This window comes from Mobula birostris, chromosome 3 (genome assembly GCF_030028105.1).
Source record: "Mobula birostris isolate sMobBir1 chromosome 3, sMobBir1.hap1, whole genome shotgun sequence".
In the NCBI taxonomy this organism is placed as follows: domain Eukaryota; kingdom Metazoa; phylum Chordata; class Chondrichthyes; order Myliobatiformes; family Myliobatidae; genus Mobula; species Mobula birostris.
Genome location: NC_092372.1, coordinates 155,938,140 through 155,956,077, shown reverse-complemented (window position 1 = coordinate 155,956,077; position 17,938 = coordinate 155,938,140). Strand labels below are relative to the sequence as shown.

The 17,938-nt window shown below is 43.2% G+C and overlaps 1 protein-coding gene across 1 annotated transcript in view; it reads left to right on the top strand.

Annotated features, from left to right (window-relative positions):
* Nucleotides 1-4,351: 4,351 nt before the first annotated feature.
* Nucleotides 4,352-17,938, top strand: part of znf830 (zinc finger protein 830) — a 65,509-nt gene continuing 51,922 nt past the window's right edge. Inside the window, exons 1-2 of the mRNA XM_072253540.1 lie at nt 4,352-4,513; nt 17,679-17,774. Of these exons, the coding sequence (XP_072109641.1) occupies nt 4,391-4,513; nt 17,679-17,774 (219 nt within the window). The 5' untranslated portion in view covers nt 4,352-4,390. The remainder of the gene's footprint in view (nt 4,514-17,678; nt 17,775-17,938) is intronic.

Sequence of the window (17,938 nt, the reverse complement as noted above, 5' to 3'; positions counted from 1 at the left end):
TATGGTCACAAGGGGACTCTGCTCTCATCGCCTATTTCCCTACCTTCTCCTGAAGGTCACCCAGATACCTGCCTCCTGCAGCCAAGGGTGACTACTTCCCTGTAGCTCCTATCTATCACTTCCTGAGTCTCCCATATGGGCCGCATGTCACTGAGTGGCAGCTCCAGTTCCTTAACACGTTCTCGGAGGAGCTGTAGCTTGGTGCACCTGGTGCAGATGTGGCTACGTGGAAGGTTGTGGGTCTTTCAGAACTCCTACTTAGTACACAAAGAATATAACACTAACCTGGAGTCATTCTCACTGCTCTAACTATGCCCTAACAGACAAGGAATGAAGAATAAAGAAGAAGAAACTTACCAGATAACTAGCTTACCAAAATCTGATGACCAAAGCCAAAGCTTCCCCACTCTAACAGTGGCCACTTCTGCTTGCCCCTGCCTTTTTATTTGCCCTTGCTAATGAATTCTGTTCACTCATTAGCTGCATTTCAAACTCCAAAAACAGTCACAAGCATGCTTTTTTAATCTTCAATCGCGGATCTGTGTGAAGTCGCTCTTCTTCTCACACTCCTGTTCACTGATTGACCACAGTCCAAATATATGTGTAGCATGTCTTGGTGTTTTCCTTAAACCTACTCACCAAGGCGTTCTCATACACTGTTCTAACTTTCCCCAAGTCATTCTCCAAGGCCCATCATATCTACCTGCTGGTGCCATTTTCCCAGATGCAGTGAACACTCGATGCGTGGGTGATCGGTGGCTCTGCAGTAGGTGCTCAAGTTGTGTCTCCACTAACACTCATGCTCCTGGGGGGAGGGGGGGGGGAGGGGTGGAGAGGGAGGGAGCACTCCGAAACAGCATGGCTTCTGGAGACATTGAGGATGAGGATCCTGCAGATTGAAATGGTTCTGGGAATGGAACTGGGGCTCTGGCTGATAACTTGGTGGGTCATTTGATAAGGCGTTCATCAATTTGATGGGCTAGAATGATGAGGTCCTTGAGTTTGATGGACATCTCCCAGGTCAGCAGCTTGTCTTTCAAGTGCTCCAAAATGCCATGGAAGTAATGGACTAGTAGCGCTTCCTCATTCCAGCTGCAAGGGTCCTTAATTCCACACGTAATCCAGCACAGAACATGAGCCTTGACAAAGGCAAAGTTTCCCATCCGGCTGCCTTCCTTCCACTTCCCAAATGGTTGAAACCCCAGTGCATGCATCCCAGTGGTAAAGTCCTCATATTGGTTGCAAATGGGGGTTTTATTGGCCGTTAGCGGTGGCCTAGGTCAGAGCTCGCCCAGTCAAGAGAGAAATGATGAAGGCAACCTTGGTTCAGTCTGAAGCAGATAGAGGTGGCTGGAGCTCGAAGAGTAAGGCACATTGGGCTAGGAAGTGATAGCGTCAGGTTGGGGATCCACCATAGCATTTAAGCACTGAATTTGAAGGCGCGGAGGGAGGAGGTTAATTAACAGGGTTGCTGTAACGAGATGGAGAGTTAGTTGAAAGCTGTGAGTAGGTGGTCAAAGGTTTCCTGTTGCTTCTGGATCATGTGCTCCTGTTGACAGATGACTTCTCTCAGGCATGCAAACTCTGCCAGGTCATTCATCCTGTCAGGGAGTGTAGAAGAGGTTTGACCAAATTCAGAACAGCAAAGATGATTCAGCAGTGAACAAATAACTTAAATAATAAACTGCAACCATAACAAGCCATTGGGGCCACAAAACAAAAGAAAGCAGATGTTAAGCTCGCAGGCAACAAGGCTAGGAGTAAATAGTTGAGGCTGGCTGGTTTGATGGTTGAATAAGGGCTGTGGTGAGAGCTGGGTTTAAATAGGCTGCAGGTGATTCCTATTAGGTGGGGGTGGGGGCAACTGGGAGGTGCCTGCTTATGCAGGCCTGACAAATCTGGGCAGAAACCTGGCAATGTTGCCCCTCTTATCCTTCTGGATGGATTGGCAAATGGTTCTGTGTAGCACACAAACAAGGCAGGGGAGAGAGGGAAATCTTGCCTCACTCCAGGCTTGATGGGGAAACTATTTGTCTCCCACCCACTGATTTGCATTGTACTGAGGATACCACACCACCGGAGACTTGACTCACTTAGCAATGGCCTTGGGCAGGATCTTATTGTTCACATTCAAGTGAAATGGTTTTCTAATTCCTGATGTCCTCCATTTCCCAAATTACTGTATAATCCATTTAAACATCAGGCCTTGTTTTCTGTGCTCCATTTAAGCACATCTAATCTGTTTTCTGCACTCTCTTTAAACTCACTGGGGCCAAGACCCGTTGTTGAATTTAAACTCACCAGGGCCCCATTTCCCAAGTTCACTTTCAACCCATTAGGGTGCTATTTCTGACACTCCATTCATTACGCAATTTACATTCACCAAACCACAATCCCATTCCTTTTAATCTCACCTGTTTCCTGTGTTTGCTTTTAATTCCACTGATTCACTGGAAAATTCATTTCACCACTGGGTACCTTCTGAACAAAGTGAATTGAAAGTGATTTGGTGTTTTACTAGAAATAACATTTACTCAGAATAAGCACAGGAGCAGGCTCTTTGGCCTGTGTCTCTGCCAAACATGATGTTCAATTAAATTAAATCTCTCCTCCTGCACCTAATGCACATCTCTCCATTCCCTGCATAATCATCTGTCTATCTGTGGTGAGCAGTTTTGGGTCCTGAGAATGAAAGGGTTAATGTATGAGGAGTGTTTGATGGCTCTGGGCCTTTACTTACTGGAGTTTAGAAAAATGGGGGGGAAGGGATCTCATTGAAATCAAAGCCCAGACAGACTATCTTTCGTGAGGATGTTTCTGATAGTTTGAGGGTTTCAGACCAAAGAGCAGGGCCTCAGAATACAAAGACGTTTGTTTAGAACAGAGGTGAGGAGGAATTTATTTTGCCAGAGGGTGGCACACCTGTGGAGTTCATTGCCTTGGATGAGTGTGGAGGCCAATTTATTGGATATATTTATAGCAGAGGTTGATAGCTTCCTGATTAGTAAAGGTATCAAACGATAAAGGGAGAAGGCTTGAGAATAGGGTAGATGGGGAAAATAAATCAGCCTAATTCTGCTCTTATGGTATATCTTAAAAGTCTTATCTAACACTCTTACACACAACTTTCCTATCTGCTTCAATGGCCAGTCCTGGCAGCCTATTCCTGGCGCATACCAATCTCTGGGCAAAAAAAAATTGTCTTGCACCCCCCCCCCCCCCCACGCACCCCCAGGTTAAATGCATGTTCTACACAACTTGATACTTCTATCCTGGGAAAAAGATTCATAGAGTCTTCCCTATCCGTCTTTCATAATTTTATAGACTCCAATCACATTTCCTCTCAGCCTCCAACCCTAGAGGAAAAACAAGTTTCTCCAACCTCTCCTTAGAGCTCATTCCCGCTAATATGTCAGTGGCAGCCCGGTAAATCGCTTCTCTACCATTTCCACAGTTTCCATATCCTTCCTGTAATAATTACACACAATACTCCCAAGTGTGACCTAACCAAAGTTCGCATAGCAACCAAGTTCCAAGTATCTGCAATGTTACTCCCAGAGTCTTATACTCAATGCCTCACCAATGTAACCAAGTACGTCACATGCCTTCTTTAACAGCCTATCTACGTACATGGTCACTTTCTATGGACTTGGATGCCAAGGCCCCTCTGTAGATCAACCACAATCATTCTGTACATCAAAAATAGTGCAGAAAATCCATAAATCCTGTACCACCATAGCCCCAAGGATGTTGCGTCATTAGTTTTACTGTATAAAGGGTCTGAAAGAATGAGTACTGAGAACGGTATTGAAATCTATCAACCCTGATCTTTGTAAGTGACAGAGAAACCTCGCATAGATGAGTGGCTTAATCCTTCTCCTAATTTTTACATTATTATGTTTTTGACCTACTTTGTGGGGGGAGAAATAGAATTCCAAAACTAAGGGAGAAAATGGTTGCAAAAGAAGTCAAAATCCTCAAAAATGGGAATGTAAAAATTTGAAGAACAACCATGATTCTTGATTTGCCGGCCAATATTTGTCTCCCCACTAAAACTATCTAGTACTCAGTTTACAATTTGTGGGGTTGCGGATTCGTTCTATACATTACAAACTGTTGCGCTTCAAAAATACTTTGTTGACTGTAACATGCATCATGGTGCCTTAGAAGAAAATCTGTAACTGTTAATTTTTCATCGTTGTAACCTCGGGAATATAACTTCCGTACAATAATTCAATTTGTCGTGGCGATAATTGCGATACAACCCCCGAGGTTGATCTCCCCTCCCCAAATAGGGGCGGAGACGGCGTGGAACTTCGCCCGGAAGTGACGTTGCACGCCGCTGAAGAAACCCATCCGGTACGCGCCGGAACTGATCGCTGCAACGGAGATGGCGGCTCTGGTCAAGGCGAAGAAGAAAGTTGTCAACCAGCAGGAGCTGCGGCGGCTGATGAGGGAGAAGCAGCGGGCGGGCGCGAGCAGCAGAAGGATTGAGTCTCCGCTCGCTAAATATCCTTTTGGAGAGGCCGGGCAGCTGGAGGGGGTGAACCTGTTGCTCGCCATTCAGGCTCACATCCACATTTATCAATCAGTAAACAACGTGATCAACACAAACACAAAGCTGCAGGACCTCAGTAGGCTATGCCGCATCTGTGGGGAGTTATGAACAGTCGACTTTTCGGACCGAGAGACTCATGAAGGGTGGACTGCTTATTTCCCACTTTTGATGCTGCCTGACCTGCTGAACTCCTCCAGCACATTGCAGGTGTTGCTCCAGATTTCCACTCATTCTCTCTCGTGTCACCAAGTAAACTACGCCAGTGCCCTGAGATCAGTAAAGTCGAGGGTAACGGAGAGGGGGCGGGGGGGGGGCTGCTGTAGACGTTCTTTTTAAACCATGAAGGATAGCGCTTTTCCGATATAGTCAAAGTCTGACCCCTTTGGTGTTTTAGTCAAAATGTTCATATAATCCCATGAAAAGTGTTGTACTCCGTTTCATATCCCTAAAATATGACTTTCAAATGCGTTGCCTGAAATTAATTGATCGGTACAATTAGCACGAGTGCTCACGTAAACTGAAATGGTCCAGGGGATGTTGTATACCTGAAAGAAAGGCAGACAAATAAATGAATTTGGCCATTATATGGACGCATATTTATTTTTTTTATGTCCAAATTGCTTTGAAATTGAGACAATCTAGAGCAGATTACTTCTTTCATTTGCAGCATCCACTAGGAAATGGGATTGGTACATCTGATGTTTTTCTGGTGTTCAATGTGCATCTAATAATGTCAGCATTCTAGTAGCTCTCATTTCATATCTTACTAGAGTAATGAGAACGCTTGGTTATTAGTATTTGCACTCCTTTGTGCTTTGCCATTACCTAAGGGGATGCTGCTGACATTGGTAAATTTGACTGCACAGTTTCAGGACTGATGGGAAGCAAGGCAGGAGGTTACTAGTGCTCCATGAAAAATTGTTGTGGAACATTTTCAGCCACAGGTAAGATACTGGAAGATAGCTGATGATGTGCCTCTATTTAAAAAGAGTAGCAGGATAAGCTTGGTAAACTTTGCAAGACTGATGGGAAACTTACTACAGGGGATTCTGGGGGGCAAGATTTGTTTGCATTTGCAAAAGTGAGACCAATAAGGAATTGTCAGCATGGCTTTGAGCATGGGGAAAGGTGCCTCATAAATCTTGAGTTGTTTGAAGAGGTGATCGAACAGTTTGGCAGTGGATGTTGCCTACATTAGATTAGATTAGATTTATTTATCAAATGTACATTGACATATCGAGTAAAATGTGGTGTTTACGTTCACAACCAGTGCAAGTTAAGAATGTCTTGGGGGCAGCCCACAAATGTCACCACACATTCCGATCCCTACATACCATGCTCACAATGTTCAACAGAACACATAGTCAACATAGAGGCAACAGCAAATTAAACACCTTTCCCACTCAACACACAGTTGGTCCTTCAACCCCAGAACAGGCTGCTTCTGACCCCCTGCCGTTGCCCAGGTACCAGACTTGCAAACTTCGAGCCCTCAACCTCTGGATTTGCTGACCTCTGGGTTTTGACCCCAGGATTTCCCTCGGTCTTCCCAGGATGACCCTTGATCTCAGGAGCACATGGCCCTCAACCTTGTTTCCATTTGTTAGAAACCATAGAAAAACTACAGCACAGAAACAGGCCTTTTTGCTTAATGATCCTCTGGATTTTCACAGGATGTTGTCTCTGATTGGGATTGGGGGGGGGGGCAGCTTGTTCTCAGTCTGTGAGCTTACTTCGCTGGTTTAACTAGGACTCAGTGCCATAGGAAGCTGCCACCATCCCTCCTGAACCCCCACACACCAGGGAGAGATAGCAGAAGCAGCAGTGGTGACCGCGAGCTGCCTGGAATCTCACCATTTTGGCACAGGCTGTTGGTGTAGCTGAGGTTTATGGTAGTAAGAAGTGCACTACTCGCCACCACAGTGGGCTTCAGTAAGGCTAGTCGAGGTAAGACGAGTCAGCAAGACCATGCAGGAGCCAGAGTGAGCAATCCCATTGAATAGGAAATTGGCTTGGTGGTAGAATGCAGAAGGTGTAAGAGAAAAATTGTTGTTCAGAACGGAGGTTTTGTCTAGTGGTGTGCCACAATGATCAATGTTGGTTTCTTATCATTACTTGGACGAGAATGTTGATGACATAATTAGTAAGCTTGCAAATAACACCAAAGTTGCTGGATAGTGGACAGTGGAGAAGGTTGTCTAAGGTTACATGGGAGATACATCAACTGAGAAAATAAGCAGAGGAATGGCTGATTGAATTTAGCTACGATAAATGAATTTTGTGAAGTAAAACCTGGCCAGGAATGGTAGGACCCTGGAAAGTGTTGCTGAGCAGAGACACAAGAACATCATTTCCTGAAAATGGAAACATGAGTAGGATGAGGCAGGTATATTGTATGCTTGTCTTTATTGGCTGAGGCTATGGTTAAAAGAATTGGAACATCATGTTTCCGATTTACAAAATATTGGCTAGTGGTATATTGTCTGCATTTCTGATTTCCTGACCATGGTAAAGATGTGACAAACCTCCAGAGGGCACAGAAGAGATTCACAAGGAGGACGTGAGTCAAAAAGAGATTGAATAATGTAGAGCCTCAGGAGAGTCTGCAGATGCTGGAAATCTGGAGCAACGCTCTCAAAATGCTGGATAAATTCAGCAAGTTATGCAACATCTCTCGAGGAAAATGGAACAGTTACTGTTTCAGGACAAGACCCTTCAACAGAACTGTTGCTTTGAATAATCTGGGTGTTTTTTTCCTGAAGAAAAAGGTGAGAGGTACGCACACAAAATGCTGGGAGAAATTCAGCATGTCAGGCAGCATCGATGGGGGAGAATCATATCAGGCTGAGACCCTTTTTCAGGGATGGAAAATAAATGGCTAGAAGCCAGAATAATGAAGTAAGGGAGGAGAAGGAAGACAAGTTAGCACGTGAGAACTGAGAACAGATGATGGGGCAAGTGGGTTAGTGGGGGAGGGTGGATAAAGTCAGCAGCTTTAGAGGTGATCGGTGGAAGAGACATAGGAATGAAGAAGAAGGAATCTAATAAGGGCAGTGAACCTTGGAATAAAGGGACGGAAGGGTGGAACCAGAGGGAAGAGACAGGTTGAGAGGTAACCAGAATAGGGGATGGAAAACCAAAGTAGGGCTAAGTCGGTGGTAGGTACTGGAAGTCAGATAAATCGATATTTATACCATCAGGTTGGAGACCACCCTGACAGAATATGAGACGTTTCTCCTCCAACTTGAGTTTGGCCTTTCATGGCAGTAGAGGCGACCATGGATAGTAAGATTGGCAATGGGAAGTTGAAGTAGAATTGGTAGCCACAGGGAGATCTTGTCTTTTGCGACAGACAGAACAAAGGTGCTCAATGAAACTGTTCTCCAATCTGAGTCGGGCCTCACCGATGTAGAGATGGCCGCACCAGATACAATAGATGGCTCCAACAGACTCACAGGTGAAGTGTTGCCTCACCTGAAGGTCTGTTTGCATCCCTGAGTAGTGGAGGGAGGAGGTGTAGGGGCAGGTGTAGCACTTGTCACACTTGCAGGGGAAAGTGCCAGGAGGGAGATCATTGGCGGGGGGGCAGGAGAAATGAGTGGACAAGGGAGTAACGGAAAGAAAACCCTGTGGAAAACAGAGGTGGGGAGGAGGAAAGATGTGCTTAGTGTAAAGATCCCATAGAAGATGGCAGAAGTTGAGAATGATTTGCTGGATACGGAGGCTAGTGGGATGGTAAGTAAGCACCTGAGATACTTTATCCATGCAAGAGGATGGAGAGAGGGCAAATATGCAGGGGGAATGGAGAAGATCTGGGTGAGGGCAGCATTGATGGAGGTGGAAGATAAACACCATTTTTTGGAAAAAAAAAAGCGCTGACATCTCAGATGTTCTAGAATGGAAAGCCTCATTTTAAGAGCAGATGCAGTGGAGATGGAGGAACCGAGAGAAAGGAATAGCATTTTTAAAAGAGACTGGGAAGAGATCTCGTCAGGATAAATGTGAAAGTCTATGAGTTTGTAAAAGATGTTAATCAACAGTCTTCTCTAGAGGGTGAAGTGATATGATGCAGGTATATAAAATTAAGAGATTACTGTGATAGACGGATAATAGTAAGAGGTTGATGGACTGTTTCTCATGGTAGCAAGATGCATAAGTTCAAGGTGAGAGGACATTTAAAGGATATCTGATGAGTAAACTTTACACACAGACTGGTTGCCAGAGGAGTTGATTTGGGCAGGCACAGTTACAAGATTTAAGAGATATCTATACAAGTACTCAAATAAGCAGGGCCTAGAAGAATGTGGAATTGCTGCAGGAAAATTGGATTAGAGTAGATAATCCAATGTTTCTATACAACTCCAAAACCTGAAGGAATGGATAAAACTCTGAGAGACATAGACAGGGAAGGTAATCAAGGTCTCTTTCGCAGAGTGGAAATGTCAAATACTAGAGGGCATAGCTTCAAGCTGAGAGGTGGGAAGTGTAAAGGAGATTCCCAAGCCAAGTTTATTTATACAGAGTGGTAGGTGCATTGAAAGTAGTGGAAGCAGATATGATAGCAACACTTAAAAGGTATTCAATGGGCAGGGAATGAAGAGATGTAGATATGGTGCAGGCAGATGTGCAGTTTAAATTGGCATCGCAGTGGCACAGACACTGTGGACCAAAGGGTCTGTCCCTGGGCTGTACTGATTTCAGTGTTGTGCATCTCACCCCGGTACATCATGAAGTTTATTTATGTATTGCTGGAATGAACAGGAATTCTCGCACCTGGAACTTCCTGCTGCTATTCTATCCCTATGAGGACCCCAGCAGGTCTCCTGACATCTTTGCCTTTTATGTCATTGATTGATTATGCCCATGTCTCCCTTAAACAGATTTTTATGCCAAAACAGGATAACATATCTGGTCTCCTTGCTTGATTATCATCAATTTTAAACATACATTTAATACAATCTATTTGGTTTTAGCTCAAATTGTTTAAGAAATGCTTACTATTAAAGAGAGATATCAAATGTAAACAGTCCCTTTGGCCCACTGAATTCTTCTGAGCCATCAGACACTCATTTTTACACTAATCCTATCTTGACTGATATCTTTCTTATAGTCCTATGAATTCCAGCATACTTCCTTCCAAATTCTGCCTTGATCTATTTCCACTTCCTGCCTCATCCCACTATACTGCATCTGTGGGCATTCATTTCTCTTTCTCCACACTTCTGCTCTTCTTGCCAGTTCTTTAAAATACTTGTTCCATATCACATTCAAAGTCCTTTTGTGCATTTCCAATCAAGGTATTCTTCCTTTCCTGAAACTGTCACCATCTTAGATGTCCAAAACTTCTCATTTAAATCCCCCTCCCAGTCCTATATTTAAAACTTTTTTTGTTAATAACTCATTAATGAGAAGTAGACAATACAAGCTGGCATTCATTGTCAAGTCCTAATTGCTCTAAAAGTAGACTGTGGGAATCAACCACGTTGATGGGACTGGATTCACAAAGAAGCTTGACTGTGTAAGTATAGATGTCCTTTCCCTTTAGGACATTAGTGATACAGTTTTTTTTCCTACAGCCATCCAGTAGTGCCATATTATCACTGCTGAGATTACATCCTTTTTGAAGTTTCAGGTTTATTTGATCACTTCAGTTTCCTTTCACCGATTACCATGGTTGGATCCTAGTTAAGTCTGGTTCAGTGGCCTTGAACTCAGATTGCAGCTTAGTCCTTATGAAGGCTCAATGGCATGAGACATTGACAGTCACCTGTCCCAAGTCACAGAGCACCACAGAGTCATAGAGAACTACAGCACGGAAACAGGCCTTTTGGCCCAGCTTGCCCGAGCTGAAGTTTTGAAACTGCCTATTATTAGGTCATTAAGTGGCAGGATTGAGAATACATCACCAGTGAGTATGTAAAGAAAGGCGGGCAAGGCTGAGGTAATAGGCGAAAAGGGAGGGATGAGTTGAAGTGTGTTTTATTTCAGTGCTAGGAGTATTAAGACTGTGAGAAATGAACTTGGAGCATGGATCAGTACATGAACTTATGTTGTGATCATAATAGACTTTGTTGAGATGAGGAGAGGATTTGATAGTAATATTCCAGCGTTTCGATATTTTAGAATAGACAGGGAGGTAGAAGCGGGTGGGGTGGGGAAACATCACAGCTGCACTCAATGGCAATATAGTGGAGGGCTGATATTCCAAGTCTGTTTGGATGTAAGTCAAAAGTAAGAAAGGTGTCACACTATTGGGATTATACCACAGGACAATGCCCCCCACCCCCCAATAGCCACTGGAAATTCAGCAGTAGGTACATAGGTAGATTAGGAAAGGTGAAAAAAACAACAGAATTGTCATGGATGATTTCAACTTCCCCAATGTAAACTGGAACTTCTATTGCGCAAGGGGTTTTGATGGGGCAGAATTTGTTAGATGCTTCCAGGAAGGTTTCTTAAATCATGAAGTAGATGGTTCAACTAGTGGAGGTGAATTGTGGACCTGGTAGTGGAGATCTGATGTTGGCTGGCTGACTGACCTTTCAGTAGGAGAACATTTAGGGGACAGTGATCACAACTCCAGAAGCTTTAATTTAGCTGTGAATAAAGGTAAATCTGGACCTTGTGGGAGTACATTAAATTGGGGCAGGTCAAACTATGAGAGTATTAAGCAAGACCAAGGGAGAGTTAATTGAGAGCAGCTGTTAATGTGCAAGTCCACATCTGGCATGTGGAAGGTGTTTAAAGACCAACTGCAGAGAGTACAGGATGCATATATTCCTTTAAGAAAAGAACAAGTATGGCAGGGCAGTGGAACTTTAGATTATGAGAGAGGTGATGAATTTGGTCAAGGAAAAGGAAGCGTATGTAAGGATTAGGAAGCTACAGTCAAACTGAGCCCCTGAGGATAATGGAGAAGCTAGAAAAGAACTCAAGAAGGAAATTAGGAGAGCCTGGAGGGGCCATGCAATGCCCTCAACAAGTGGGATTAAAAAGGAGCCAAAGACATTCTACATGTGCACTAGGGCAAGAGGGTAATTAGGGAGCAGGTGGGACCACTGAAGGATAAAGGAGGGTACATGTGCTTGGAGGTGGAGGATGTGGGCAAAGTCCTAAGTGAGTACGTTTTGTCATTATTTACCAGTAGCTGGAAGTGAGATCAGTGTGAAGCAGGCTAATATACCAGAGCATTTTGCGATTAATGAACAAATACTGTTGGCTCTCATGAAGAACATGAAGGTGGATAAGTTCCCAGGGCCTGATGGGATACACCCCAGTTTATTGAGAAGCAAAGGATGAAATTACTGGATCTTTTACCAAAATCTTCATATCCCTTCTAGTCACAGGGAAGGTTCCAGTGGACTAGTGAATAGCTAATGCTCTTCTGTTATTTAAATAGGGGTATAGGGATAGACTGGTGACTCTCACATTAATGGTAGGGAAGCTACTGGACAGGATTCTTGGGGTAGGGTTTATGAACATTGGAGAATCATGGTTTAATTAGAGGCAGTCAGCATGATTTTGTGTGGGACAAGTCAGGTCTTATGTTGATTGCGTTTTTCAAGGAAGTGATGAAGGTAGAGCTCTGGATGTTGTCTACGTGGATTTTAGTAAAGTATTTGAATAGGTCACATGTAGTAGGCACATCCAGAATTTTGAGATGCATGGGCTGTGGTGATTGTCATTTGGATTCTGAATTGGCTTGCCCATAGTAGATGAGGTAGTGGACAATAGACGTTTTGGCTGCAGGTCCTTGACTGGTGGTGTGTTGCAGTGATCTGTACTGGGGTGCCCGTTGGTTCTGATAAATGACTTGGATGAAAACATGGATGGGTGCAGTAATAAGTTTGCAGAGGATGTAAAGAATGGTGACGTTGTGGATAATATAGAAGACTGCCAAAGCATACAAGTGCATATAGATCAGTTGCAGATATGGGTGAAGAAAGAACAGATAGTGAAGTGTTGCACTTTGGGAGATTAAATGTAAAAGTGTGGTACACAAGTAATGGCAGAACCCTTAATAATGTTGATGTACAGAGGGGTCTTGTTGTGTCAGTCCATAACTACGTGAAAGCAGTTGCCCAGATTGATAGGTAAAGAGGACAAATGACATGCTTGCCTGTATTCGTCGAGGCACTAAGTTCAAGACTCAGGAAGTTATGTTGTAGCTTTGTAAAGCTCCAGCTTGCCTGCACATCTGAAGTATTGCATTCAGTTTTATTCACCCCAGTATGTGAAGGTTGTGGCAATGGTGTAGGAGTGACTTACCAGGATTGGACAGATTTGAGTTGTTTTCTCTGGGGCTGCAGAGACCTGATAGAGATTTATCAGTCCATGAGGGCATAGAGTAGGCAGCTGTATCTTTTTAACCCAATGTCAAAATGTCTAATGCTAGAGGGCATGTATTTAAGGTGAGGGGAAGGGGTGTTAAATTCAAAAACGTGTGTGGCTTTTTTTTTGTACACAGAAGTGGTGGGTGCCTGGAATGCACTGCTCGGGGCATTACTGGAGTGAAATACAAAAGAGTTGTTTAAGAAGCTCTTAGATAGGCACCATCAATATCTAGAGAATGGAATGGTTTGGACATGTAGGCAGAAGGGAGACTGCTTTAGTAGGTTTTTGGTTAAGCCAGTGCGGCATTGTCAGCCCGTGTCTGGTCCTCCACTATGTTGTTTATGTTCTTTTAGTAGTTTAGTTTAAAGCACTTAGCTTGAATTACTGAGGATAGAAATAACTACAAGTTATATTTTGCAATCTTTCACATGGTAGAAAAAAGAGGCAAGAATAATCTGTTTTGATTTGATATCTTGGTGTGTTACAGTGCATGGTTTTATTTGACTCCATAATTTACTCTGGTTTTTGCATTCCTGAATAAATACAATGATAATATTTATTAATATTTCTCCTTCTGAACTTCAATTCACCAATGTCTAACCTGGTGGGCCAATTATTGCTGAAATGGGTCTGTAGCAGTGACCTCATTAGATAGACTAGTTTTTACTTACAAGTTGCTTTTTAGCAGAATAGCAATGGCACAAGATCATCAGGAGCCTCAATAGATAATGAGATATATGGTGCATATCCTGAACAATTGAGGATCTAAGGATTGAAAATTAACAGAGAAAATAATTCAAGCAATTGAAATTCAGTGTCAGAAAAGGCTGAAGTCTAATAGAGCACACAACAGTACAGCACTTCAGCCCACATTGTTGTGTCAACCCTCTAAACTACTCCAAGATCCATCTAACCTTTTCTTCCTACATAGCCATCCATTTTTCTTTCATCCATGTACCTACATAAGAACCTCTTAAATGTCCCTAATGTATCTGTTTCTACCATCGTCCACAACCTGTGATATCCCCCCATACTCGAAACTTCTTAAAGTTATGCTCGCTTGTATGAACCATTTCTGCCCTGGGAAAAAGTCTCTGTAAATTAACATCTTGTACACCTCCCAAGTCCTCTTTCATCCTCCAAAGAGAAAAGCCCCAATTTTCTTAATCTAGTCTCATAAAACAAGCTTTCTAATCCAGGCAGCATCCTGGTAAAGCTCCTCTGCACTCTCTTTATAGCTTCCAAATATTCTGATAATGAGGTGACGAGAACTGAACACAATACTCCAAGTGTGGTCTAACCAAGGTTTTATAGAGCTACATTACCTTGTGGCCCTTGAACATAACCCTCTGATTAATAATGCCCAACATACCATACACCGTCTTAACCACCCTATCAACTTGCATGCAACTTTGAGAGATCTATGGACGTGAACCCCAAGATCCCCCTGTTTCTCTACACTTCTAAGAATCGTACCATTAACCCTGTATTCTACCTTGAAGTTTGACTTTCCAAAATGAATCAATTCATACCTTTTTGGGTTGAACTCCATCTGTTCATCATGCCCGGCTCTGCATCCTGTCAATGTCCTGTTGTAACTTATCCACAGCACCGCCAACCTTTGTGTCATCTGCAAACTTGCATACCCTTCCACCTCCTCATCTGAGTCATTTATAAAAATCACAAAGGACAAGGGTCCCAGAATAGATCCTTGCAGAACACTGCTAGTCACCAATCTCCAGGCGGAATACTCTCCATCTAGTTCTATACTCTGCCTTTTATAGGCAAGCCAATTTGGAATCCACACAGCCAGGCTTCCCTGGTTCGCAGGCCTCCTGACTTTCTGAATGAGCCTAACATGGGGAACCTTGTTGAATTAATTACTAAAATCTATACACACCACATTCACTGCTCTGCCTTCATTAAGATGTTTTGTCACTCCCTCACAAAACCGTGTTGATTTTTCCAAATCGACTATGCTTCTCCAAATGATTGTAATTCTTGTGCCTAAGAATCCTCTCCAGTAGTTTGCCCAACAAGATTGGGGGCATAATGAGGAAGGATATCAAAACTAGCAGTGGGATCTGGACCAACTTGAAAATGGGCTGAAAAGTAGCAATTGACTTTAATGCAGACAACTGTGAGGTGTTACAGTTTGGGAGGATAAACTATGGTAGGAATTATCTGGTGAGTGCCAGAGCACAAGGAGTGTGGTAGAACACAGGGAATACTGATCCATAATTCCTTAAAAGTGGTATCACAGGTTGATAGGATTGTAAAGAGAGCTTTTGGCACATTGGCCTTCATAAATCAGTGTATTGAGCATAGGAGTTGGGATTTTATGTTGAAGTTGTATAACACATTGGTAAGGCCTGACTTGAGGTATTATATGCAGTTCTGGTCACCTTCCTGCAGGAAACATATCAATAAGTTTGAAAGATTGCAGAGAAAATGTGAAGGATATTGCCAAGGTTTGAGGATCTGAATTACAGGGAAAGGTTGAACAGGTTATGACTTCATTCCCTGTAGCGTAGGAGAATAAGGTGAGTTCAGATAGAGGTATACAGAATTGTGAGGGTATAGATAGGGTGAATGTAAGCAGGCTCTTTCCACTGAGCAACACACATCAAAGTTGCTGGTGAACGCAGCAGGCCAGGCAGCATCTCTAGGAAGTTACTAGCTCTTCTTTCTTTCAGTTAGTCCTGACGAAGGGTCTCGGCCCGAAACGTCGACTGTACCTCTCCCTAGAGATGCTGCTTGATGTGTGTTGCTTGAATTTCCAGCATCTGCAGATTTCCTCGTGTTTTCGTCTTGCCACTGAGGTTGGATGAGATTAGAACTAGAGGTCATGGGTTAAGGGTGAAAGGTGAAATGTTTAAGGGTAACATGATGGGGAACTTCACTCAGAGAGTAGTGACAGTGTGGAATGCGCTGCCAAAGGAAGCTGTAGATGCAGGTTTGATTTCAACATTTAAGAGAAATTTGGATAAGTACATGGATGGGAGGGGTATGGAGGTCTATGGTCTGGGTGCAGGTTGACTTTACTAAGCAGATTAAGACCATAAGACACAGGAACAGTTAGCCCATTTGGCCCATTGAGTCTGCTTGCCATTCCATCGTAACTGATTGATTATCCCTCTCAACCCCATTCTCCTGCCTTTTCCCTGTAATCTTTGATTAGTCAAGAACCTATCAACCTCAGCCTTAAATATACCCAATGACTTGGCCTGCACAGCCATTTGTGGCAATGAATTCCATAGATTCACCACCCTCTAGCTGAAGAAAATTTTCCTTATCTCTCTTCTAAATGGACATCCTCAGGTCTGAAGCTGTGCCCTCTTGTCCTAGGCTCCCCCGCTATAGGAAACATCTTCTCCACATCCATTCCATTGGGGCCTTTCAATATTCTATAGGTTTCAATGACATTCCCCCTTAGTCTTCTAAGCTCTATATGTTAACCCTTTCATTCCTGGGATCATTCTCGTGAACATCCTCTGGACCTTCTCTAATGACAGCACAACTTTTCTTAGATAAGGGGCCCAAAACTCTTAATGCTCCAAGTACAGTCTGATCAATGCCTTATAAACCTTCAGCAATAAAACCTTGCTTTTATATTCTAGTCCTCTTGAAATGAATGCTAACATTGCATTTGCCTTCCTTGCCACAAACTCAACCTGCTGGTTAATCTTCTGGAAATCTTGCACAAGGACTCCCAAGTCTCTTTGCACATATGATTTTTGAATTTTTTTCCTCCATTTAAAAAACAGCCCATGCCTTTATTCCTTCTGTCAAAGTGCATAGTTTGGCATTGGACTAGATGAGCTGAAGGGCCTGTTTCAGTTGTGTTCTGTGACTGACCACTGATGTAAGACTCACTGGTCTATAATTCCTGGGGTTATCTCTGTTACCTTTCTTGAACAAAGAAATAACATTTGCCGCCTCCAATCTAGCACCAATGTTGTAGCCAGCGAGGACTCGGGGATCAGTGCCCGGGCAGCAGTCTCTTGCCTCGCTTCCTGTAGAAACCTGGGTTATATCCCATCCAGCCCTGGGGATTTATCTTCCTAATGTTTTCAAAAGTTCTAGCAAAACATCTTTGTTAAGGTTGACATGATCCAGCTTATCAGCATGTTCTATGCTGACCTCGGATTCATCAAGGTCCTTCTCACTGATGAGTACTGATGCAATGTATTCATTGAGGACCTCCCCTAACTCTTCTGACTCCGGACACAAAATTCCCTTTTTTAACCCTGATTGGTCCTACCCTGATTCTAGTTGTGCTCCTGTTCTTAATTTTCCATATAGAATGCCTTGGGGTTTTACTTAGTCTTACTCATGTCCCTTCTATCTCTCCCCAATCCATTATTAAACCACCTTGTAACTCTCAAGAGCCACTTGAATGCCTGATACTCAAAACCAGTTCTAGGCTTCTAATTCAGACAGTCTAGTGGCATAACACAGATGTCTGGCAATATTTAGAACTGAGCGGAAGGTTGGATTTCAGCATATGCTTGGGAGCCCAAAGGTTCCTCTTGGATAAGCTGGTGTGAACCATCACATCTGAATGGACCTGCTGGCTTTTAAGCAGAAGATCTGACTCAATGTTTCTTTTCCATTACTTTCTTTTAAACATTTGGCATATTCTCATGCAGCCTGTTATTTTGTTGTACCTATACAGTAAGAATTCACACTTAAACAGAGATAATGATAAGTACTGTGTTTGAAATTCTTATATCAAATGCATAAACTTTTGAAGTTTGCTTTACCTTAACTAGTTCGAACATATAACAGTTTAGGTCATCTCAGCTGTGTGATTTGCAGCACTCCAGTGAAAAATGAACTACTGTGGCAGACACACATTCTGGGGAAGCAACATAAAGAGGTAAGAATATGGTTACTTAGTACGAAACAACAAGCTCCAAAACCTAGGCTTCTGTATCTCCTTCTGCAGCTGAATCTTTCGCTTTCTCATTGGAAGACCACAGTCAGTGTGGCTTGAAAATAATATCTCCTCCTCCCTGTTGATCAATATTGGCGCACCTCAAA